This window comes from Remersonia thermophila, chromosome 5 (assembly GCF_042764415.1).
Source record: "Remersonia thermophila strain ATCC 22073 chromosome 5, whole genome shotgun sequence".
Classification (NCBI taxonomy): domain Eukaryota; kingdom Fungi; phylum Ascomycota; class Sordariomycetes; order Sordariales; family Chaetomiaceae; genus Remersonia; species Remersonia thermophila.
Window position 1 is genome coordinate 297,838 of NC_092221.1, and position 23,596 is coordinate 321,433.

The window sequence follows — 23,596 nt, forward strand, 5'->3', positions numbered from 1 at the left end:
GTGAGATCGAGAAAGGAATCCATTTCCGATGTTGTCGGCATGCTTCAATTTACCAAAGCTACCTGATGGATTTAGCTACTAAAGTAGTACATGGTTTCCACGTGGAAGGTTGGGTAGGATTGATAGACATATGATTGGCTACAAGCAGATGCTGAACCGTACCCACCCGTTGTGTACGTGTACTATGCTGCGAAGAGGCATGGCCAAGGCCCAACCTTCCATAGAGTGTATACCTACTGTGCTGGTCTTGCGACACAGGGCCACCTGGTTATCAATAAGAATATGAGATCCGTATTTCCATTGACGCTCACGGGAAACATGAGATGATCCAAATGCCAAGGATCATCCGGCGGCATCTAAAATCGGCACTTGGCGTCTCAACAGCGAACTTCAAAGAGCGGCACGAGGTGATAATGAATGCTTGGGGTATGGGGTATTCGACCAAGCCCCGATCCCTTTCATCAGGTAGACTTGGTGCGTTGACCAACAGTTTGCCCGATGACCGGCCACAGGACCGATCCGACAGCATTAGTATAGCTGAGGCAAGGGACCACCAACCCTCTCTTATCGGTTGTTTCCCCAAGGACGTCCGGGCCGCAGCGTTCCCCTTTGGGCTCACAGACCGGCTCAGGCATCCACGCCCAAACCGGCCGCAAACTTCCTGGCCACCCATCCTGCGCCATGCTCCTCATAATCCTGCTTGGTGACAGCCAGCCTCTCCACATGCTCGTGCTTCGCAAAGTTGGCCGCCCCCAGCCACGTGCTTATGACGGGGTTCTCGGGCCTCGCCACCCGAACGACGCACTCGTCCGGCACGCGCTGGAGCAGCTCCATCTGCAGCCGCTGAATGAAGTTCTCGAACCTCGCGTTGCCGCCGACAACGACGATGTTGGCCAGCATCCCCGGCCACAAGCCAACGGGCAGCGTCGCCAGCGACTGCATGACCACATCGGCCAGCCCGGGCTCGCGGATGCCGACGTCCGAGGGGCTAAAGAGCAGCTCGGGGACCGCGAAGCGCTCGTTGCGGAGCGTGAGAACGTCCTCGGTCGTGACCGCGGACTTGCGCGCGCGCCCCGACGCTCCGGGCTGATACTCGCGCACGACGCCGTGGAACGTCGTGTGCGAGTCGGGCAGCACGTAATCCTTGGCGATGCCGGCGCCGGAGAGGTAGTCCTCTCTGCGTTCTCCCCGCGTGCCCTTCCACGTCTTTTCGAGATCGCCCGCAAAGTCCAGCGAGACGTAGCATACCGCCTCCTTCATCTCGTTGGCGATGTAGGTTTCGCTGCGCATGTCGAAGTGGCGGATGGAGAGGAGGCGGGTGAGGTAGTTGGTCAGGAGGCGGCCGCCGACGTCGAGCCGGCGGATGGCGGGGTGGAGGGGGCGGCCTTGGAGGATCGGGGTGACGGTTGTGTGGGAATAGCCCGAGTCGATGAGGAGCATGACCTCGGCAGGGAGGTCGACGGGGGCGTCGGGCGCCCGCGGAGTTCGGAAGAGGGCTTGGATGTCCTGGTATGCGTTGAACGCCGGGCCTGCAAGGGGCCAAAAGGGCGTCAGCAACACGGCGCTGGCACCAGGGGAACGCGCCGGCAGAAGGGGTTACCAACCAATCCCGCGGTAGTAGCTCGCAAAGCCAAACTCCTCAAACACCATCTGGTCGCAATGCGTCTGCAAGGCCGGGAGGCCATTCGGCTGCTCGGCGAGGACCAGCCGGGTCTCGGAGGGATCGCATCGCTGAGGCGCCTTGTGGTCCAAGAACTCGCGGTCCCATATCTCCTTCTGGGCCTCCCAATTCACAATGTACCCCTTCTCGACGGGCCTCCGAAAGGCAATCTCGCCAAAGTCGCGGCACTTGTCCAGCTCGGAGGCCACATAGATTTTCTTGTGTCGGTCTCTGGCGAGGCAGTTGGGGATGATTCGGGGCGTGTCGGTCTTGTCGGCCGTCACGAACCCGGCCTTGATGGTGTCGGCGCCATTGTCCAGCACGAGCGTTGTGCTTGGTGGTGGTGGTCCGGATGCTCGTAATTTCCGGCTGGCTGCCATGTTGACGCGAGGTTTGGATGCATGCGGCGGCGCAAAGGGTGGAAATCAGGCCGGCCCGGCCCACAGCGAAATGCAGCATGTGAGGGTTAGGGTTATGTTACGCTCATGATCCGGGCCGGGGCTCGGGTTGGCCGCCACCGCATCCTCTTGGCAATCCTTTGTTTGACGGTAGTATCGTCCATAGTTATCTCCGATCCTCCCGCCTTGGGCCGTCCCGGGCCATATCGCCCCCGGGTCTCGAGTTCCCGAAAACGATCGCAATCTACCTTACGGTACCTGGCATCATCCGTTCAAAACGGTTCACCTCCATTTCCCTTGTATCCGGCTGTACGTCATGATTTCATCTGCCAAAGATGAGAAGCGGAGGGCCGTGTCATATCCAACCTGTGTGGCCACGCTGAGCTCAACGTATAACTGTTGATGAATTGGACTTTGACCCATCTCTCAATGGTGTGGGGGTTTATCCGTCCGTTGGAGTTGGTGGCCAGCCTTTTTCTCTCCCTACAAGCTGAAGCTTCCATTCTCTTTGCAACTGGAGGAGATGCCACCATACTTGTGCTCCGAGCATCTTCCATCCCAAACCATGTCAGTGAACCCCACAGCATCTCCAGCTGCAGGTAGGCAGTGACCGCTCTACCCTCGATTTCGTCCCCGGACACGGTGCACAGAATAAACTCTGGGGGTTCTCAGTGCTCATGTCATTGAGAGAAGATGCTTTTAGAGGCAGCATCAACGAATTCGCGCCACGCACATCTGGTAATCGTGAGAGCAAGCATGCATCCCGGGGGTTGGACGACGTGACGACGCAGCTGGCTGATTGTCAAGAGCACGCCCAATATTGTGCTGGCCTGCATCGGAAGGGCGATCCCGTATGCAGGAGCAGGAAACATAGTGATGGCCTGGCATGTGACGATTCCGAGAGGGCCGTCGGAGTGGTTTGCGGAGGGCGGCAGGGTGAGGCGAAAACAAGAGCCTCAAGGGCAGGGACCCATCGTACAATCCCATCATGGCCCGGCGCATGGAAGACTGCTGATCAGCAAGCTGCTCCAAGACGAGGTACCTGACCTACCTAGGTACCAGCTAGGTCATTCGATGCGGCGGCTTCTATTCTTGTTTCTATTCTTGTTGGCACCTCGGGCAAAGAACCCCATTGTGGATAATCCTATTTTCAAACCCAGTGTCGTGATCAGCTTCAGGTCAGGGTAATCCCATCTTGTCGAAAATCACTCGGTCAATTCCACAATTCCACACACCGCCGATCACAATGTGGTCGCGGTGGGAAGAAACACAAACCATGAGCTTGTTTCCTTGCTCTTTCGCCCCAGCATCATAACCAATCACCCATCTGCGATTTGTTGGTTGCTCAATCATTCACTAGCACATGTAATCAATCGGACTTCACCTGTTACACCAAGCACCAAGCACCTGGCTCAGGGACTTGAACCACTCAACCGACTTTGCCCTAGCCAACATGACCGCCCGGAATGGCGAAATATTGGATCATGCCACAGCAGAACCCCAAGGAGACAGGGTCTTGTGATACGTGACGACTAACTACTATAGTTATTACAGACATCCCAGGACCAAGAACCAACAAGCAACCGGAACATGCAACCGGCACGCACCCCCCTCTCCCCTCCCCAGCGCAACCACCGCTGCTCCTCGCCATGACGTTACATTTATACACCTCGGTCACGCCGGGAGGATGGGGCCGCCGAGTTCCCAATGGCTGGCTGGATTGTATAGCGATTGGTTCACGCTCTGACGACCCCCCAAGAGCTGAGGATTCGAAGTTGCATCGTAGCCGAAAGCTTGCAGTCGAGGCGCACAGCCTAACCCAGATGGTCTCCACCAAAATGCTCTGTCCGAGGCTGCAATCTGCAATGCACCATAGTAGAGCAGTTGGGGAGTGACATGTCAAGGCAGCTCTTTTTCTCCCTTGTAGGCACCTCTGTACCCATCACGGTAGCATTGCGTCTCTTTTGACACTTTGACAAGGACCGTGTTCATGGAGCTGGGAACGGCCTCCTTTGGCCTCGAGGGCGCCTTCAACATCCTAGCCGTCGTCGATTCGGGGCTCGCGTTCACGCCAATATCCCGTTCTTTTTTTTTCTTTCTTCGTTTCCCCTCTTTTGGCCCCCACATGCAAATGCCGACACGCCTAGTCTGCCCAACACCATCCCGCCAACCTGTTACGCACCTGGGACCCTGCACAATGGGCTCCTTGGCGACGACGTGAACCGGGTTCAGTTGGACGCATGCCACCAATAGTTGGTGGGGACGGTGGGCGGGAGATGCGGCTAACTCTTGACCTTGAGCATCTTTGGCCGACCTTCATCAGCCCTGTCCTGTGACGACACCCCACGCCCCGCCGTAGCCTAACAACCAAAAAGTCAACCTGCTCTGTTCTTCTGCAACGAACCACGGCCTACGTACGTACTACCTTAGCGAAGCCCTCACCTCCAACGTCAACCCCCCCCCTTTTTCTCCTCCCCCGCCGCCCCCCCTCCCCTTACACGATGATACCGTAGCGGAGAGCGAGTGGACACCCGCTTCCGAACCTCCCTCAGACCCATGCAGCGAATGACATTTTCTTTTCCGCAGTGGCTTTGCACCCGCTCTCGGCTCCTTCGCCTCGGGACGAACTTCGCATCCCTCGCCTAACCGGGACTCACTGGCTAAGCTCGCGCCGGCAAACCACATGGCAGCGAGTTCCACCAGGCCTCCCAGAACCCGAGAATTTGGGATGGCTGTCACCCCCTTCGCTGTTCCCATGTGTCATTCATTGGGGCAATTACGGCGCATCGGACTGTCCGGCTGACAGGAAACGTTGTGCCACGGTAAGAGCTGGTCGCCTTGGCATGCTACCTTACCATTCTCTCGGGCGCCCGTGGTGTGCCTGCGTCTCGACTGGATCATTACGAGCCCGAGAGGACGGGATGGTGGTGTGCAGGGCCATGTAGAGGGGGGGGGCGGAGGTGAGGTGGTTTCCCGGCGAGGCTCTCCACGTGCTGTGCGCACTGTTCACAAAAAGAAAAAACGACGTTAATCATCTCGTCCTCCCGTCCCCTGTGAAGCATTACCGAGGCAAGGACGGGAAGCCGGTGATGCAATAGCAAGCCACATACCTCCCCTCTGAGGTTTACGGTTGAGATTCTGCAGTTGAGCGTGCATGCCGTGTACTGTAGTAATAGCTGTGGAATCACCAGGACAACTGAACAACACCAAGGGCGGGAGTGGTCAGATCATGCCCACCCATGCCCATCCCCATGCCCATGTTCCCATGTCCCCCATGTGCCCATGCCCCATGCCCATGCTCACCATAGCTACGTAGTGACATCAGCTTCCCCAGCTGCCCAGCGAATTTCCACTCCGCTTCCAGTCCTGACTCGGTCAAGCATGGCAGTGCACGTGGGATCGTCCCGACGGCGGGCACGACCGCCACCCCGTCACCACCAGCGTTGTATGTAACGTAGACCCCTGTAGTGAGGTCCCTCACCTTGGTCTCAGGCGCGAAACCCGCGCCAGACCTCAACATCTCTCCCTGCCTTGACCTTTCTCCTCATCACACACACCAGTGTCAAGGTGGGGTAGAGTGGCAGCGGAACTTCTCCTCTCTCGGATAGACACTCAACGCAACATGTCTCAAAGAGGAAAGGTTAGGCTTGACAAGCAGCGCTGCTCTTGTTGAGCATGTGTGTTGCCTGATGCCGAGTTTCTCTTTGTCTCTTGTAACTAGCTACACCCCTCCCACAACCGAAACCCCCCTCCCCCTGTGCGCCCATCACGAAAAAAAAGTCTTGCATCCCTTGCCTACCTGGGTCAGATTCAACCAAACCCTTGCCGTGGCTAAGTTGAAGAATGGACACCATGCTTCCCCAGGCGTCCTCGGCCTTGACAAGAGACGAACATAAAGCCAGGCAGATCCTATCCCCAGCTGTCGCGAAAGAGTCCCAAGACACCGGTTCGCCTCTCTTCCCACCCCCGCGCCCCGTACTTGCTTTCCCTGTCTCACCCTGACCTCTCTCTCCTCTTCTTATTATATCTTGTCCGGAGAATCCCTCCCGTTTCCCGCTCCTCCAAGCACCTACCTCCCTTCCCCGCCCCGCCTCCTCCTCCTATCATCCCATTCATAATAATAGCTCTTGCTTATCACCATGAGGTGGTGGACCCTCACAACGACCCTCTTCGGCGCCACGGCCTTCCTGGCTCAGGCTGCCCCCCAGGACAAGGTCGCGGCCAAGCCCGGCGGCGACGACGGCAAGCAGCTCACCTTCTCCGTCCGCGGCACCCACAAGGGCAAGCCCATCCCCAAGGACGAGATCAAGATCAAGCCCTACACGTTCAGCCGCAGCCGCCCCGGCGGCGGCCTGCAGGTCTGGCCCGATGACGAGGAGGTCAAGACGTCCCGGCACAAGAAGGTGAAGCGCGCCAACCCGACGGCCAACAGCGCCAACTGGTGCGGGTCCGTCCAGACCACGCCCAGCACCCACCAGGTCGAGGTGGTGCACGCCTACTACCAGCAGCCGTCGTGCACCCTCCGGTCCGGCGTGACGACGTACCCCCAGGCGGTGGCCCCCTGGGTGGGGATCGACGGCGACAGCTCCACGGCCTCGCTGCTTCAGAGCGGGACGGTGTGCTACATCAACAACTCGACGGGCGTCTCCAGGTACGTCAACCCTCCTTTCCCCTTCCTGCCTATGAAGAAAAAAGAAACGGATCAGAAGCTGACGGATGAATTTCTGCAGCCACGAGGCCTGGTGGCAATGGGTCCCCGCAGCGGCCTACACCATCACCTCCCTGACCGTGAGCCCCGGCGACTGGATCGAGGTGACCATCAACACCACCTCCGCCACCTCGGGCGAGATGTAAGTCTACCTTCTGCGCCCTCCTTCCCAACGAGACAACAGCAACACCGCACAGAAGCTGACCTTGTTCTTTTTCGGGGGGGAATTCAGAACCATCACCAACCTCAACACCGCCACGGCGTACTACGTGTCCATCAACTCGGGCCCGAGCCTGGCCCGCGTCAACGCCGACTGGGTCGTCGAGCGCCCTTACTACGGCTCCTCGCTCTCCGGCTTCCCCGAGTTCAGCGACGTGTGGTTCGACGACTGCTACGCGACGCGCACGTCCGGCGGCGCCCTCGGCATCCTCGGGGCCAAGCAGTACCAGATCCCGGGCCTGTGCGCAAGCCAGGAGTACGACAACCAGAGCCAGGTCAGCTGGTCGCTCTGAAGTGCGTCGCGTGGCTTTGAGATGAGACGAGACGAGACGAGACGAGATGAGATGAGCCGGGCTGGGCTGGGCTGGGCTGGGTTGGGTGGGGTTCTTCGGATGATTTGGATCGGAATCGTTTGTGGTAGTATTGTCCAAGCATAATTGTTTCTGGCGAGGAAAGGGGGAGGAGAGCAGCCCCTGGGCAGGTTTCATACCAACTGTGGAGTTTTGGAGTTTTGGCGGGGAGGGTTGGATTGAGTTGTCCTGGTTGAGTTTGATAATATACCATCAAAGCATCTCATGATACGTTGGCTTTTTTGAGCTTTGATTTCAGAAGGTGTGGTAGAAACGAGGGCTTCGTTTGAAAGTTTCCATTCGTTTCTGGCGATGAAAAAAAAAGGAAAAATGGCAGCGGTCGATATGCCCTACCGTTCATTCGCCCCATCAAGGCCCCAAGTCTCTCTGCGGTAGTGGTAGAAACGTTGGCGGCGGAGCTAGGTAGCTCTGCGGTGCAGCGTACGGTAGCTACCTAGGTTGGATGATCAAGGGTACGCTGGCGACAGGCACCTCAGCGTTGCATAATGGAGCTGGCATATCCCCACCATGAAATTGATCAGAACCATATTTAGGTCCTGAAGTGATCCACATATTCTCGAAGGAGCAGGGCTTCTCGTAACACAAACCGGTTGCTACCGTGCAGCTGTATGGATTCATGCTTGACAACACGACCCTGTGTTGAAGATGATGGTAACAACCTTGAGCAGGTTCTCCTCCTCCTTGGGCTCCATTCTTGGAACAAACCGGACTTGACTCAAGTCGACCAAGCTTGACCAGCCATTATCCTCGCGGGAGGGTCATGTGCGCCGCTGTAGACCACGGTAAATTCAGGCAACATTCATTCTTCATTTTCTTCTTCTTCTTTCTCTGTCTGCAAGCCAGAGTAGTAACGCGGCAAAGGGGCGCCAAGTCAACATTTTTTGAGCCAAGAAGGGGGGGAAGGGGGGGTATCAATCAACTATCAACGCTACCAAAGTAGAAACAGAATGGTTACTATTCACAAACGATCCCGAGGGAACCAAGTCCATCGGTCCCAGCTTTGGATCTTGGAGGGGCGAAGGAGGAGAGAGTCCTTGCTTGTCAGTGAGCGGGGATGCAGCTTTTGCCTCTGAACGGCCAAACTGTGAACGGCCGAAGCTAATAAAGATCCCGAGAGAACCTGCGTCGGCCCCGTCCAACGCACCCTATTGCGAGTCAGCATCATCTTAGAAAGTCAAGCCGTTGGCCCCAAGGTTTGCCTTACAATCGCACTGTACAAACGCAGCAACATCGTTAGCGATCCGCACGGCGTTCATCCCATCTCGATGTTTCTAAAAAAAGACGTACCCTCTCCATGTTGGATCCCTCGTTGTGGAGCAGACAGTATCCGCCTTTGCAGAGCTGGCACACGCGCTGCGTGTTGGAGATGCAATCTTTGCACTTTCAGGCACACAAACGTTAGCTCGCCCCGGAGGAAATCACCTGGCTATGGTGGTAGGGTTAGAGGAAGGGGGAGTTACATTCATGCCGCATTCCCAGCAGCTTCTGGACACGTAGGTGAGGCCCTGGCGAAGCCATGCTGATCAGCACCGTGCCGTACCGCACCAAAAAAAGATCATCGGCAGGTATCTATATCCAGCGGGTGGGTGCCGAGGGAGGAGAGTCGCGCGCAGATCAGGACAAAAAAAGACAGGCCCGGGGGGCAGAAACCACCCTTTCCGCTTGGCCCGGCATGTATAAGCCCCTCCCCCCACGCAGATCCTAGGCGACGAAGAACATTGACGCTGATCTTCCTCGCAGCCGCTGTTTCCTGTTTTCTCGAACCCTGCGGACCGCTCACGCTCACGGCTCATTGAGCGCGCCCGTCCGTTGCCGTCGGCATAATGCAGATCCCCTCTCGTATACTGCAGATCATCATCTGCCGTCCACTGTCTGCGTTGCTCGCGCTTGCCTCGGTATTACTATAATTGGGAACGGGTTCGCTTACATCGTCTGACGGCGCTGGTGATCCACCCACCGGCGAGGGGGAGGGAGAAGGCGAAGGGTTGTCGGCGTAGCATGATTCACACCACCAGCGGTGGCAGCCTGCGCAGTATCGATGGCGGATACACTCGAAGCATCTCGGGATGAACCGTGCCTTTTGCTGCTTTCCCCGGGGGGCCAGGCCGGGATGGGGCGACCCGACGGGCTGGCCGGTCGGGCACATGGCGACCCGGATGCTCGCCGAGTGCCTCGGCGGCGGGGCGAGGAGCGGGTACTTGCTGAGCTCGGACATGAAGCTCTCGCTGGACCTCCTTCCGCCGTACCTGGCCTGTCCCGAGCCGTACGAGTCCTCACCCCAAACGGTCCAGCCCTCGGGCGCCGAACCGCACGACGCGCAGCCGCCCAGGCTGTGCGTGGCCACGGCGAAGTGGGTAGAGCCGCCGGCGGCCACGTCCAAAGCGCGGGTGTCGAGCTTTCCCCAGGCCGGGGAGTTGAAGTGCCGCGGGCCGCTGCACAAGACCGAGTCGAAGGCGATGATGCCGGCGCACGCCACCAAGGTCGATGCCCACTCGGGGTCGATGCGGCAGGGGAACTGGCTGCCGCGCCGCACCCACCACGCCTCGGGCTCGTCGGCCAGCGAGGCGGTCAGGGCCTGCTGGCTCCGGTTGTTCCACACGGAGGCCGGGCTGCCCGGAGATGAGCCGGGAGTGTCCGGCCTCGCTGGCGTGGCGTCCCTGGGGCCGAACACATACAGCCCCCGGAGCCGGGGCATGCCCTCGGGCCTGGACTCGCGGCAGGCGTACTGAAGCGCGCCGCGGAGCATCCTCTCGTTGAGGTTCTTGACGCCGCGGATGGACAAGATGCGGATCGAGAAGGACGGGTCGGTCAGGACGTCGTGAATGAATTCGCCCGTCACGGACAGGCCGTCGAGACAGAGAACCTGCACATCCCTCAAGATATCGACCTTGACGTCCCGCAGGAGCTCGACGCGTCGGAGTTTGGAGAAGAGGCGGCGGAGAGGGTCCGAGTAGATCCTGTCGGTACGCATCGGCCTTGTCAGACGACGGAAGAAGAGCGCGCGCACACCCGGGCCATCCTGCAGAGAAGAGCACGACCTACTCGTCCTGGGTCAGACTGCGGTCTAACGATTCATGGTCCCAGGCCCCTCCGGTGCGGCCAAGCCTGTCCTCGAACTGCGCCCTCTTGACCTGGCTCAGGTCCAAGCGGCGGAAGACGTTGGGGGTGTTGTACACCAGGTAGCGAAAGGCCTGGGCGGTGGCTGCGAGGTTCAAGACATCGTAGCAGGACAGGTACGGTGCCGTCTGGGACAGCACCAGCGAGTTGGTGAGAAGTCTGAGAAGATGGCACTGTTCTTGGGTTTCAATCGGGCGGCGTTGGGGCTCGAACGACTGGGTCATGGTAGTGCCGGACGCGGAGGGGGACAAGGCTCGACGTGGTCTGGCGATCGAGGAGGGCTCCAGAACAGAGCTGGCAAGCTGGACGGGAAGCGAGGAAAGAAGATGCTAAGAGCCAGAGAGCCCGGGGAAGGGTCTGGAGCGGCGGGATAAATTATACCGGGCGGTCAGTCCGGACCGTCGCGCCTGGCGGAAGGCCGGATCACAGCACCGGTGCTACCGCATCGAAAGGGTGTAGCAACGGGTGACATCGGTGTGGGCCAATCGATGAGACATGGGTTGGGGTTCGAGAGGGAACGCTGCAGAGGACTGGGGGGTGGAGGGGGGGCTTTGAGCTTGGCGCAGGCTGTCTGCGCGGGGGGACCGAGGGGTGGTGGGCAGGATGATGGTGCGGGGGGCGTCGCAGTGCAGGCGACGTGTCTGGGGATGTTCACAGGGTACTTGTCGTGTAAGTGGCTGGCTGCGTCTTCTGTGGTACACAGTAGATACCGGGCGTGTAAGTGACGACGGTAACGAGCAGGCTCTCCAACCCCAACCCCAACCCCCCCCGATGCACCTTGCAGGTAGGCTTTCTTTCTTGCGTCTTTGATGCGAAGCTGTAATTACACAGTAGATTCGTGGATCCTGCCTGGGTTGAAACCTGGCAGATCCACCAGCGATCGGAGAGCGGAGCTGCAAAAGGGCCGTTAGCTCCAGGAGATGGAGATTGGTGCGAGGGCTGAGGAGACGCTGGCGTTTATCCGGCGGAGCTAGCGCCTGGTGGAGGCCAGGAAGCTTTTGTTGATGGCCTCCGCCATTCCGGGACACGTTTTCGTTTGTGTGGTGGGCAGCTTAGCGAGCAGGTGAGGTGGTTCGATGCCGTTGGCTGGGGTCTGATTGGCTGCAGCGTTTTGGATGCATCTCATAGCGCCCTCGACGCGTCCATTGTCTGTCTTGAGAAACAGTCTGGTGGTGACGGGAACATTGTGCTGATGACGTGGGATCTGGATCTCCTCTGCATACTGCGTACATCATCCCGATTATCTTATCGCACCCCTTGCTCGAAAATTTGGCCCCGGTTCGCAACCCTGAAGATAATCTGGACCAACCTGAAAGTCGACATGGCATGTCCGACCCATTTCTTCCGCTTCACACAAGCACCAACGATCTAACTACCATCTCTTGTCAATACGTTGAAAGGAAAATAAGAAAAATAGGTAGACCAGCAATGTGTAACAAGAGCCATGCGTAAAAAAAAAAAGTAAAAAAAAAGTAAAAAGAATCCCTGGTTGGTTGAGGCACTGGAAACAACCCGCTCCGCAAGCAAACACCTACCCCTTAAGGAAACCCGGGGCATGCATGTACGGCCGGCCACGCCTCCAGGAAGTGAATGTGCAAGTCCATGTGTCTGCAGGCCCATTCCTTGCTCCTGTACTGGTGCCCTCCTGTGGTCCGTCAGCTCGCCGTCGTGCCTGGTCAACCGCTTGCGCAGTAGTTAGACAGTAAGATGAGGCGTTGGTTAGTGAGTTTATCCTTGGCCTGTCTCTCAGGCACGGTGCCGAGGCAATCAAGGACTACCTACCTCCTGACTTTGTTCTATCGTGTCCATGGAGGGAAAAAAAAAAGGAAAGCTTGGTTCGCGAGCTTGATGACAAACCCACGATTCCCGTCCGTTCCTGTCCGTTCCTATCCAAATACGTAAGGTGCGGTATCCCATGTATCCATGCGATGACGGGATGCCGGGCCATGGCCAGTCCATGAGTGGAGCACCCGCCCGGTCTTGGCAGCGGCGTGGGGCCCAACCTTGCAAACCTGGAGCGCTCTTGACAACATCGGAGGCGGAGAGGGGCCGTGAGCTGGAACCTGCAAGAAGCTCCCGGAGCTCAACGGCCACGGGTAAGCACGCGTACGGTCATCGAGAAGCTCTGCCGTGGTCTTTTTTTTTTTTTTCCTGTGGCGTAGCTTGGTAGCCCAAAATGTCTGTTTTCCCTGATCCCGTCCTGCCCATTTCCTTCCCCATCTCCGTTTTTCCACTTCTTCATCGGGCACTCCGTTCTCAACCACCTGCAGATGCAATCGCTAACCCGGTTCCATCGATTCTAGACCCCAACCCGCCAAAGCCGCCTTCTTCCTACCGATATGACAGATGCACCGCCTCTCCAATGGTCGACGTCGTACCGACTAGCCAGCCCAGGCCCCTCGAGCCATGTTGGCAAGGACCTTGGTGGCGACAAGATCCTCCTCCCGCCGTCGGCGCTCCAAGAGCTGCTTAACCTCTCGGCCGCCGACGCTCTGCCGCATCCGCTGATGTTTCAGTTGGTCAACCCAGCGAACGGGATCACCGCCTATGCCGGAATCCGCGAGTTCTCGGCCGACGAGCACGAGGTCGTCTTGAGCCCCCATCTCCGCGAAGCCCTCGGGATACGAGAATCCGACAGGATTCCTTCCGCGCCCCCAGACAAAGATGGCGACAGCGACATGCCAAGCGAGATGCTGGATGCGCCCCGCATACAAGTCAGGTTCAAGCAGCTCCCGCGAGGCACCTATGCCCGCCTTCGACCCCTCGAAGCAGGCTACGACCCAGACGACTGGCGCCCTCTCCTCGAGCGGCAACTCCGCAGCCATTTCACCACGCTCACGCGAGGCTCAACATTGAAGATCCAAGGCGCCAAGGGGGAGGAGTTTCACTTGTTGGTTGACAAGTTCAAGCCCGACGGAGACGGCATCTGCGTGGTCGACACGGATCTTGAGGTCGACATTGAGCCTCTCGACGAGGAACAGGCGCGAGAGACGCTGCGCCAGATCCAGTCCAAGTCGCAGCGGCGGCCTGGGACGGCGGCTGGCAGCTCTGTCGGCGGCGCCATAGACATTTGGAAGGATGTCGAGGGGCAGGTTCTGCCTGGCGACTACGTGGATTACGAGTTGCGGTCCTGGGATAAGGCGAGGCCCATCGTGGTGGAGCTGGCGATTCACGACGGCGGGGATCTCGACCTGTTTGTGAGCCCCAAGAGCAGCCGACAACGCGCGCTGCCCAGGGGCGAGGAGCACGTGTTTGGGGACTTGTCGAGTCCCAAGGACGGAACCAAGAGGATCGTCATTTTGCCGACGAACGACGAGCTCAAGGACGCCGAGAGCCTGCTCATCTCCGTACACGGCTTTGCCCTGCCAGGGCAAGTCAAGACCTCGGAAACGCCATGCCGCTTCACTCTCCGTGCGAGGGCTGCCGAGCTGGAGGAGAAATCCTCTGTCCCGGATGGGACATCCCCGTCGGCGACGCCTGCGGCCGATGAAGAGCAGTGCCGCAACTGCTTGCAGATCGTACCGAAGCGGACCATGGTCCTCCACGAGAATTTTTGTCTGCGCAACAACGTCGTCTGCCCGCATTGCAAGAATGTCTTGCAAAAAAGATCCGACGAGTGGCAGAACCACTGGCACTGCCCCTCTCACCCCGACGCCTGGGGCTCCAGCGCCGCGAGCAAGGCTAAACACGAGTACGTGGAGCACACGCTGCATACTTGTAAGTCCTAATATCTTCCTTTTTTTTTTCGGTCTGCTGAGCATGTGCTGATGATGATCGACCCAAGGCCCCTCCTGCGGCCCTTCTTCCGCTTTCCCCTCCCTCCGCGAACTTGCCCACCACCGCACAACCCTCTGCCCCCACAAGCTCATCCTCTGCCAATTCTGCCACCTCGAAGTGCCCCAAGAAGGCGACCCGTCCGACCTCGCCGCCGTCGCCGAGCGCGCCCTCACAGGCCTCACGGCCCACGAGCTTGCCGACGGCGCTCGCACCACCGACTGCCACCTGTGCGGCGCCATTGTGCGCCTGCGGGACATGCCCGCCCACGTGGCGCACCACGAGCTGGACAAGGCCTCGCGACCGCGGCCGAGGATCTGCCGGGTGGAGCTGTGCGGGCGGGTGGTCAACCTGAACTCCCTCCCGGGCTTGAAAGGCGGAGGCAACGGGGGCAGGACGGTGATCCAAGACCCCGGGAACGACCTGGGGCTCTGTGCCATGTGCTTTGCGCCGCTGTTTGTGTCCATGCACGATCCGGATGGTCGTGCCATGCGCCGCAGGATCGAGAGGAGGTATGTCACGCAGCTGATCAAGGGGTGCGGGAACGTGTGGTGCAGGAATGAGTACTGCAAGACGGGGAGGAAGACTTTGGGGCTGGAGGAAAAGGGGACGTCGGTCAAGGAGGCGCTGGAGATGAGTAAGCCTCTGTTGGAGGAGATTGGCGACCACGGCAGGGTTATGCATTTCTGTGTGGAGGAGAGGGCGCAGAGGAGGAGGGAGATGGCAAAGATGTTGGCGGCCGAGGGAGTGTACGAGCTGGAATGGTGCGTTGCAGCGTTCGAGGCGGAGGATGGGGATGTGGCGCAGGCGAGGGGGTGGTTGGAGAATTGGGCGCCGACGAAGATGGCTGCTGCGCGGACGTCATGATCTGCTGGTTGGATGATGCTCGAGAGAGCCGGGTCGAATTTTGGCATGAGCAGGTACGGAGGACTGGTGATGGCGATGATAATGATGATACCCCTCACGCGATAGACACGGGTGCCCATAGCAGGCATATACTAGATAGACTCCCTCTCAGGCTTATCTCAGAGAAGAAAAGGTGGATGCCAGAAACCGTCCGATAAGGTGTCCTTTAATAGACTCCTTCTCTGCTGCTGATTCTTCTCCCCCTTCTTGCAACTCGAGGGACAATCCCTCTGCTCCCCATCGGACGGCGGTGCCCTATGGCCGGTTGAAGACTCAATAAGAGAAGATTGGCCTTCCCATGGAAGCACCACCCGAGCAACCCCCCTTCGTATGTATGTCCAAAGGAGTCGGATCGATCTGGGGAGATCAATCAGAGTATGCAAACCTACCAGAACCTCTTGAGCACGGAGTGCGCTGGCTCTCTCTGAGCCTCTTTCGTGCCGGGACATCATCCAACGCTCAAGGTCCGGTCACAAAGGCCCATCATCAGCCGTGAACCAGCAGCCCCAACGCTAAGCTCGGGTCAACCCCGCCGTCTGCCCCTCCATCTCCTGCCGTTTCGCGCGCCTTGCGCTCCCGTCTCCGCCCCATGTACCTACTAGTACAAGTATACCAGGCGGCCGGGGGGGCGGGGATCTTTCTCTCCGCAACGCGGGGAAATGGAGGGGTTGAGGGGTTGGGGGGGAGGTTTGCGGCTAGGTACGTTAGCCGCCGGCGGGGCATGACGACCCTGTCCAAGCTCATCGACAGAGGCGGGGGAGAGAGCGGGAGCAGAGGGGCAAGGGATGGCCATCCAGCTTGTGCCGAGGCGGTTTGTGGTGAGCGTAGGCGACCCCAGAAGGGACACCTACCTTGGAGAGCGTTTGCGGGGAGGCTCCATCCCGGCCCCAGGCCAAGAAGAGCGATCTAGACGACGCATCTCCGAAATCCGAAGCTCAAGGTCTCGTCTGACGAGGGGCGTTGCGGGCTGTCGGGATGGAGGGGGGGCTGGGGGAGATCTACGCTATTTGGGGTAGGTAGGTATTGGCCGTTGCTTGGTCAAGTTGGTATTACTATGTATAAAAAGCCGTTCATTCATTTGACGGTTTTTTTTGTGTTCATTGCGGTAGTGGCGATGTACGTCTTAATTAGTACATATTATTTCCCTGGTTCCTTTTTCTTCAAGGTTACATCACGGGTATCGCTGCCGATCGTGTTGCTCGGGCCGAAGTAGCGCGATCCGATGCCGAGCCTTCGAGAAGCGCGCAGCGAACCGTAAACCCGAGTCGCTCGCTGCACAGTACCTATGTACTGCGTATAGTGACGTTAGTTACCCATGTCGGGTAGGACGAGTACCCATAAAAAGCCATCGCCGGGCTTTCCAGCAGGCCGTCGCCAATCTGGTTTTGGTGGATGATACGAGATCCAAGCGGCAAGATTGCGAGGGAGGGAGGATGGGGCCGATCGGACGGGATTCGGAGCATGTGCACGCTGCGCAGCACCGCGTCAGCGGACATCGGCGTCAGCGGACATCGGCATTAGCGGGACCCTGTTATCTCCGGCCGTGCTTTCTCTCGTGGCAGTCGAAGACCTGCACCATTGGGATCGGGGGGAAAGCGAAACCGAGCCGCCTGTTTTTGGACGAGTCGCTCGCCATGATTGGCTGCGGAACTTCCCGTTACTCCACGAGGTGGGGCCCCCAATTTTGGGATGGAGGAACCCGTAAGAGAAAAAAAAAAAAAAAAAAAAGTGTGTTGGGTTCGAACCATACAGCGCAAGCCCTTTGTTCATTTGATGGTGCTGGAAGAAACGGAGAGAAGGCAACGGACAACGGAAAAGCGAAGGTTGACGAAAGCTCGGCCCCCAACCCTGCCCTCAACGCAAGGCCTGGCTCACCGCGTCATTCCTTCAGCACCATGGGTCGACTCTCGCAAGCATGTGTCGGATGTGGTTCATTTAGCGTCCAAACCATCGGCTCCCTTTCCCTAACGTTTCCCTAACCCATGTCCGCTGGCATGCCCCTAGATGCAAAAGAAGGGCCTCGGTTCTTGGCTTCGGGTGGCGCCGCGAATCCGTCTTCAGGGGGACGTTGATCCAAATGGGGTTCCGGTTCTGTGGAAGCTTCTGCTCGTTTTCGCTCGTGCCAAAGCCGAGGCATTGGGTTGGTTGTCGAACCGGTGGAGTTGGCGGTGGCCGGGGGGGGGGGGGGGGTGAAGGGGGGATTCGGGGATTGCAATGACTCCGTATGGCAGCCGGCCAATGCCCAGACTACAAATAGAAAACGATGACACCAAATTCAGCTCTTGGTTGCATCTCAGATTTTGAGATTCCCGTAGCCAAGCTCCCGTTCTGGATCCCCAGGTGTGACAACAAACGTCCTCCACCCACCTCAGTTCACCACCATGGCCGACTCTTCACCACCCAGGACGGCTGTCGCCGAGCCGAAAGCTGAGCGCGCCGATGTCGACCTCGAAAAGGGCGTTTACGATTCCAATATCGAGTCCGACGCTGCGACCATCGTGCCCGAGGGCGATTCCGCCCCCCCGAGCCGAGATGGCTCCGGCAACGAGAAGGGGGTTGACACGTCAGAGGAGGAAACGGACCCCAACATCGTCTCGTGGGATGGACCCAACGATCCTCTCAACCCCATGAACTGGACCATGAAGAAGAAGTGGACCAACATTGCCGTTCTCTCCGTCTTGACCCTCATCACGTCCGTCGCCCCCTCCCTCTTGTCCCATACATGCGCGCCACCACGCTAACACGGCAACAGACCTCTGGGCTCCTCCATGTTTGCGCCCGGCATCCCGCGCATCCTCGCCGAGTTCAACGAAACCTCCTCCACCACCGCCACCTTCATCCTGTCCGTCTACATCCTCGGCTTCGCCTTCGGCCCGCTCGTCGCGGCGCCCATGAGCGAGATCTACGGCCGCTCGCTGCTGTACAACACCGGCAACGTCCTCTTCACCATCTTCAGCATCTGCACGGCTCTCAGCAAGAACGTCGCCATGATGATGGTCTTCCGCTTCCTCATGGGCCTGGCCGGGTGCGTGCCCATCACCATTGGCAGCGGCAGCATCGCCGACATGATGCCCATCGAGATGCGGGGCCGCGCCATGGCGGCGTGGGCGCTCGGGCCGTTGCTGGGCCCTTGCATCGGCCCCGTCGCCGGCGGCTACCTGATCCGCGCCGTCGGGTGGCGCTGGGTGTACTGGCTGATCGCCATCGTGGCCGGCCTCATCAGCGTCTTCACCTTCTTCACCCTCCAGGAGTCGTACGCCCCCGTCATCCTCGAGAAGAAGGCCGCTCGCCTGCGCAAGGAGACGGGCAACCCCAACCTGCGCAGCGCGCTGGCCGGCGACGTCATGTCGCCCGCCGACAAGATCAAGATCGCCATCTTCCGGCCCCTGAAGATGCTCGCCTTTGCCCCCATCGTCACCGCCATGTCGGTGTACGTGGCCGTCATCTGTAAGGCTTCCCTTCCCCCCCTGCCCGGGCTTCATGAAGTCTCCGCTTGGGTTGCCCAACGAGGACATATCTCTCTGACAGGAAACCCCTCCACCAGACGGCATTCTCTACCTCCTCTTCTCCACCTTCGGCATCGTGTTCCCCCTCTACTACGGCTTCAACGAGGGCGAAAGCGGCCTCGTTTTCATCCCCTCCGCCATCGGCATGGGCCTCGGCATCGTCGTCTTCGGGGCCGCCTCGGACAGGCTGGTCAAGAGCCACATGGACAACGGGGCGGCGCATCGCCCCGAGATCCGCCTGACGCCCTGGTTCACCGTCCCCGCCGGCGTCACCATCCCCATCGGTCTCTTCATCTACGGCTGGACCATCCACTACCGCGTGCACTGGATCGCGCCCATGATTGGCGTTGTCATCTTTGCCTTTGGGCTCATGGGTGTCATGGTGCGTCCCCTCCCCTACGAGAAACACCCTCCGCCGGTGCCAAAGCCGCAGAAGCGATAAGCTAACGTGTTTGCGAACCGTAGATGTGCATCCAAAACTACCTCCTGGACGTCTATCCCCGCGCCGCCGCCTCCGTCACGGCCGCCCTGGCGGTTCTCCGTTCCCTGGCCGGCGCGCTCCTCCCGCTCTGCGCCATCGACATGTACACGGCGCTCAAGATGGGCTGGGGCAACTCTCTGCTCGGCTTCATCTCTCTGGGCCTGGTGCCGATCCCCTTGCTCTTCTACGCCTTTGGCGCCCGGTTGGTGAAGAAGTTTGAGCTCAAGGTGTAATGATCTCGTATTTTTCTCCTTTCGGGGATTTTTGTTTTATCAGGGTTACGGGCATTTCCATAAGCATCTTACGCGGAGTTTGGGTTCGGGAAAACAACGGGCTGCATATAGAGACATATACGACCACCAGGGGATAGACATGAGCGTTCATTGTTCAACATAATATAGCGTGTAATAGGATGGTCTTGGTGCAAGCTTTCGTTTTGCAACGTGGAACAACCTCGCTGCTTTCTGGGCTTTCGTGTAACGTCAACGTGTTGCGGTAAACAGTTGATTTGCGGAGAAAAAGCATGATTAAGCCAATGTAAACGATGCGTAAAAAAAAAGTGCAAAAGTGTAAGGTCGATCGAGATGGGACTCGAACCCACAACCTCAGTCTTTGATGCTCCTAGAAGTATAGGAGGACCACACGCTACCATTGCGCCACTCGACCTTGGAAAAAAAGTGTTCACAACATCAGCTTAAGACCCCAGCTGTCTCCACGCGAAAGCCGACTCCACAAGACAACCTATGACAGGATCGTGGGGTTGACCCATGTCCGTCCAGACCAGAGATCTGGGCATTCTGCTAACTACCACAAACCGCCCTTGTGGGTATCTTTGTATAATAATTATAGAAGCTCTCTTGCGGTGCTACTACCTAGATATTCTTTTCTTTGAATCGAACAACGGCTTTCAACCACTCTGATCTGCCGTGTGCACTCTCAGGACCAGGGCTTATCACACAACAAGATGGATCATGGACATGAAAAAAAAAAAAAAAATCTTTGCCAACTCCGCTTCCTCGCTCCGCTTTCTTCTACTTCCAAGACTCTTAGGTTCAATCTGTGCCCGAGTCCTGCAACCAATCGGAAACCAGACACGATGGTTCATCGGGTATGGTGTAGCGGTAACATCGTTGACTCTCACTTCTCAGAAGTGACCTGCTCTCAACAGCCCCGGGTTCGACTCCCGGTATCCGAGAAGATGTTAAATTTTTTGTCCGAGTTCCCCCTTCTTTTGGGTTGGCAGGTGATCTCCTTTTTGCTCTCTGCGAGCGGTTTTATTCTCAGGCCATTTCCTTTCGCCGTTCGCAAAGACAAAACAAGTGTCAACCGTTCCCTTCCCTGCGCACGCCCCTCCTCCTAAACCACCGGCCTTCGCAAGCCGGCGCCTAGACGTACTCAAAGCACAGCAACGGACCCCGCGTATCCATGACATCCGCAATCGTTACATCCGGAACCACCCCGTACATCCTCAGAATGTGCGAGAGCGTCGTGGTGTTGCCCGGATCCCCCTCGGGTTCGGGCGAGCCCGGGGGCGGGATCATGTCCTGGAGCGGGACGCTGCGCCACGGGTCCTGGGGAGCGCCGGGGAGCGACCCATTCCCGCCGGGGAAACCGGGCAACGTGCCGTTCCCCCAGGGAAACCCGCCGCTGAACCCACCGCTGAACTTGTTGCGCCCGCCGATGTCCATGAGGCGCGCGGACTGGTTGAGCTCCTGCCAGTCCCACCAGACCTTGTCGAGAAAGCTGTGGTGCAGGTAGAAGATGGGATCGCCGGGGGACGCGATGGGGTCGTTCATCTGGAGCCGCCGCCGAAAGGAGGAGGAGAAGAGAGGGCCGGTTAGCAAACGAACGGCCCCCAACCATCACGCCGGCAACCCGGCATCAGGACGCGGTTTCAAGCAGGAACAGGGGGGGGGGGGATAAAAACAAAAAAGCCCTCTCTCACCTTTCCTCCGATGCCGCCATGCCCCCCGTTATGGGGCGCGCCCTCGGCGCAGGGCCAAAAGTCGACAAACGTCGTGTGCTGGTAGCACTCGTCAATGTAGCTCTGGGCGGCCCGCCTGCTGACGGAGTCGCTGACGAAGCGGTAGATGCAGTGCTCGAAGCCGATCCGGTAGCCGGGCCCGAGGGAGTTGGTGAAATTGACAAACGGCCCGTCCGCGATGCAGCCGTAGGCCCCGACGCCGTTGCCCCCAAATCCCGTCACCGGGTCGAGAACGTCCGAGGTGGAGAACTTGCCAGCGTCGCGCACTTCGTCCCAGTATCTGGCTTGGAGTTAGGCATCATCGGTCAAGGAAGCCAGGGGGGGGGGGGGCATCGGGGTATGTAGCAAGGGTGATGATGATGATGATGATGATGATGATGATGATGATGATGATGATGACGTACGGTTGAGCTCCCTGGTAGCCGCATTCTTCACGCAACAGCTTCTCGTGCGCCCACATGAGCAGGCGGTGGTACGGGAGGAAGGCGCCCTGGTTTCATGTGCGGTGGTCTCAGCGTCGTGATGCGCGGGGCGTCGGGCTGCAGTAGCCGCGAGAACACGTACCACGTTGTGCACGATGCTCGCTTGGTGCTGGTGCGTCCATTGGAGCTCTTCAAACCGGTTCTTGGTCCCGTTCAGGCCCAGGGTGGCCGGCTTGGCCATCAGGCAGAGCTCGGCATCGATGTAGGCGCGCTTCTCCGCGTCGGTGAAGGTGTGCCTGCGGTGGTGTGCATGTGAGACGGGGATGTTTCCCTGAGACGTGGGGGACTTGTTTCGCTCCTTACCATGCCCTCCTCTGCAGAAGGGTCGTGCAAGTTCCATTGCTGGTCCGAGGGGTCACAGGTCGGGCCACAGCGGCGGCCGCAGAGCCGCTGCCGGCCAGCAACGTGACCAACAGCGAAGGGAGCACCATGATGGTATTATACGATCGGTACGGCTTGGGTGCTGGCCGGGGTGTTGAGTGAATGCCTGTTGACGGGATCCCAGACGTCCACGGTCTAGGGGGGCCGTTTGTTGCCTGGCGCCTTGACTATTATTTATGAAGCCGGCCGTATGAGAAATAACCCTTTCCCCTATTGGAGGCGAAACTATGCTGCATAATCGTGCAGGTTGTCTGGCTACGCGTGGCACGGCTACCAGATAGATTGAGGCCCGATCGCTTTCCTTTAGCCACCTTCCGCTTTGCCCGCATGCACAAGGACCAAGACGCCGCGATTGCGACGCTGGAATTACTACCCGGCGGAGGGGTCAATATATCTAGCTGCTGGGCACTCTCTGTTCCCGAATCTCTTTGGATCATACAGAAGCAAAAAACCCCAGCGGTTCCGGCCTTCGGTTGCAGGGATCCCGTTGCAAATGCCGACGTCCGGAGCCGAATGGCATGTCTCACCCGGGTCAGGAAGAGTTTGCGACTCAGACTCAGTGGGATTACGCAGTAATTACGTTGCCATTGATGCAGGTGAGACTTCTCATCGCAACGGGAGCTTTGTTGTATACACTCCTGCCCGCCGTCCTTGCTAACATGGTGTCATGTCCGACGCCTCTCTGGGCGAGGAGACGCACGGCGATCTACAGTGGTAAGCGAGCCGGGGCCAAGATCTAGGACATGATTGCATGGCTATGATCAGAACTCCTGGAGCTCGGCGTCTCTAGGTATGAATTGGACATTCTGGACCAGGGCTTCTCGCAGACCCAGCCAAGGACTTTTCGCAAGAGGTAGTACTGGGTCAGAAGGCAGAAGGGATGTCAGAACGAGGCAGAAGCGTTTTTATGCAGCCTTCGCTCGTCGAGAACATCATTGGCATCAGGTTCCAAATTCATTCTTGATCACATCGCACCTTGGCCATGAGTAAAACGGACCAGATTCCGCGGCGGCGTAGGCATGTGAATACCGAGGACAAGAAAATGATACATTGTTGAAGGTCCTTGAAACCCGTGGCCGCCATCCCCTTGGCTGTTGGTAGCCGGAAGTGCGCTTTACTATATATCCAAGATTGTGGGGGCATGAGACATCGTTCTTTGTTTCTTTTGGGCGACGGGGTGGTCGGAATAGGGGCTCCGCAATATTACTTCGGGGCGTCCTCGCTGGGGGGGAAACCGATCCACAAACAATTTCTCAGGAGGTTTATCGCTCCCAAGATGACACCATTCCGGCACGGCTGTTGAGCGGTAGGACAATAGGCCATGCATGAGGGCCTGTATACCCTGATGCTGCTCTCCCTCGCTGTCATGGCTGTGTGACGCGTGCGTGATCTCAGGGGTAGGTGCCTGGCCAAACTTGGAGGTCTATCGCAACAAGATACACCTTTTCCAATCTGCTTGGAAGCGTATCAAACTGGATGCCCATGTCCCTGGGAACAGCATGATTTGTTTTTTTTTTTTTTTTTTCCAGCTGTTAAGTTGAACAGGGATCCAGGCACGCGATGGAAGGAGATCAAGCCTCTCGTACACTGTCATCAACAAAGGTTATTA

General features: G+C 58.4%; 6 protein-coding genes and 2 non-coding genes across 8 annotated transcripts; 4 read left to right on the forward strand and 4 right to left on the reverse strand.

Annotated features, from left to right (window-relative positions):
* Positions 1 to 627: 627 nt before the first annotated feature.
* On the reverse strand, positions 628 to 2,040 carry VTJ83DRAFT_5314 (uncharacterized protein; the record flags this gene model as incomplete). The annotated part of the gene is made up of 2 exons (XM_071011901.1): positions 628 to 1,529; positions 1,605 to 2,040. 2 exons carry the CDS (start codon positions 2,038 to 2,040, stop codon positions 628 to 630), a joined length of 1,338 nt encoding a protein of 445 aa, XP_070864689.1.
* A 4,157-nt stretch (positions 2,041 to 6,197) lies between these two features.
* VTJ83DRAFT_5315 (uncharacterized protein) lies at positions 6,198 to 7,278 on the forward strand (the record flags this gene model as incomplete). The annotated part of the gene is made up of 3 exons (XM_071011902.1): positions 6,198 to 6,709; positions 6,789 to 6,908; positions 6,999 to 7,278. 3 exons carry the CDS (start codon positions 6,198 to 6,200, stop codon positions 7,276 to 7,278), a joined length of 912 nt encoding a protein of 303 aa, XP_070864690.1.
* Positions 7,279 to 8,454: 1,176 nt separating this feature from the next.
* Positions 8,455 to 10,697, reverse strand: VTJ83DRAFT_5316 (uncharacterized protein; the record flags this gene model as incomplete). Its single annotated transcript, XM_071011903.1, has 6 exons — positions 8,455 to 8,501; positions 8,561 to 8,567; positions 8,644 to 8,736; positions 8,817 to 8,861; positions 9,284 to 10,313; positions 10,399 to 10,697. 6 exons carry the CDS (start codon positions 10,695 to 10,697, stop codon positions 8,455 to 8,457), a joined length of 1,521 nt encoding a protein of 506 aa, XP_070864691.1.
* Positions 10,698 to 12,812: 2,115 nt separating this feature from the next.
* VTJ83DRAFT_5317 (uncharacterized protein) lies at positions 12,813 to 15,114 on the forward strand (the record flags this gene model as incomplete). The annotated part of the gene is made up of 2 exons (XM_071011904.1): positions 12,813 to 14,190; positions 14,258 to 15,114. 2 exons carry the CDS (start codon positions 12,813 to 12,815, stop codon positions 15,112 to 15,114), a joined length of 2,235 nt encoding a protein of 744 aa, XP_070864692.1.
* A 2,420-nt stretch (positions 15,115 to 17,534) lies between these two features.
* On the forward strand, positions 17,535 to 19,373 carry VTJ83DRAFT_5318 (uncharacterized protein; the record flags this gene model as incomplete). The annotated part of the gene is made up of 4 exons (XM_071011905.1): positions 17,535 to 17,845; positions 17,906 to 18,600; positions 18,698 to 19,041; positions 19,125 to 19,373. 4 exons carry the CDS (start codon positions 17,535 to 17,537, stop codon positions 19,371 to 19,373), a joined length of 1,599 nt encoding a protein of 532 aa, XP_070864693.1.
* Positions 19,374 to 19,716: 343 nt separating this feature from the next.
* On the reverse strand, positions 19,717 to 19,806 carry VTJ83DRAFT_t136. Its single transcript has one exon. It is a non-coding gene; the product is annotated as a tRNA-Arg (tRNA).
* A 438-nt stretch (positions 19,807 to 20,244) lies between these two features.
* VTJ83DRAFT_t114 lies at positions 20,245 to 20,335 on the forward strand. Its single transcript has one exon. It is a non-coding gene; the product is annotated as a tRNA-Glu (tRNA).
* A 190-nt stretch (positions 20,336 to 20,525) lies between these two features.
* VTJ83DRAFT_5319 (uncharacterized protein) lies at positions 20,526 to 22,037 on the reverse strand (the record flags this gene model as incomplete). Its single annotated transcript, XM_071011906.1, has 5 exons — positions 20,526 to 20,936; positions 21,086 to 21,404; positions 21,529 to 21,614; positions 21,689 to 21,842; positions 21,910 to 22,037. 5 exons carry the CDS (start codon positions 22,035 to 22,037, stop codon positions 20,526 to 20,528), a joined length of 1,098 nt encoding a protein of 365 aa, XP_070864694.1.
* Between the last annotated feature and the right edge of the window lie 1,559 nt (positions 22,038 to 23,596).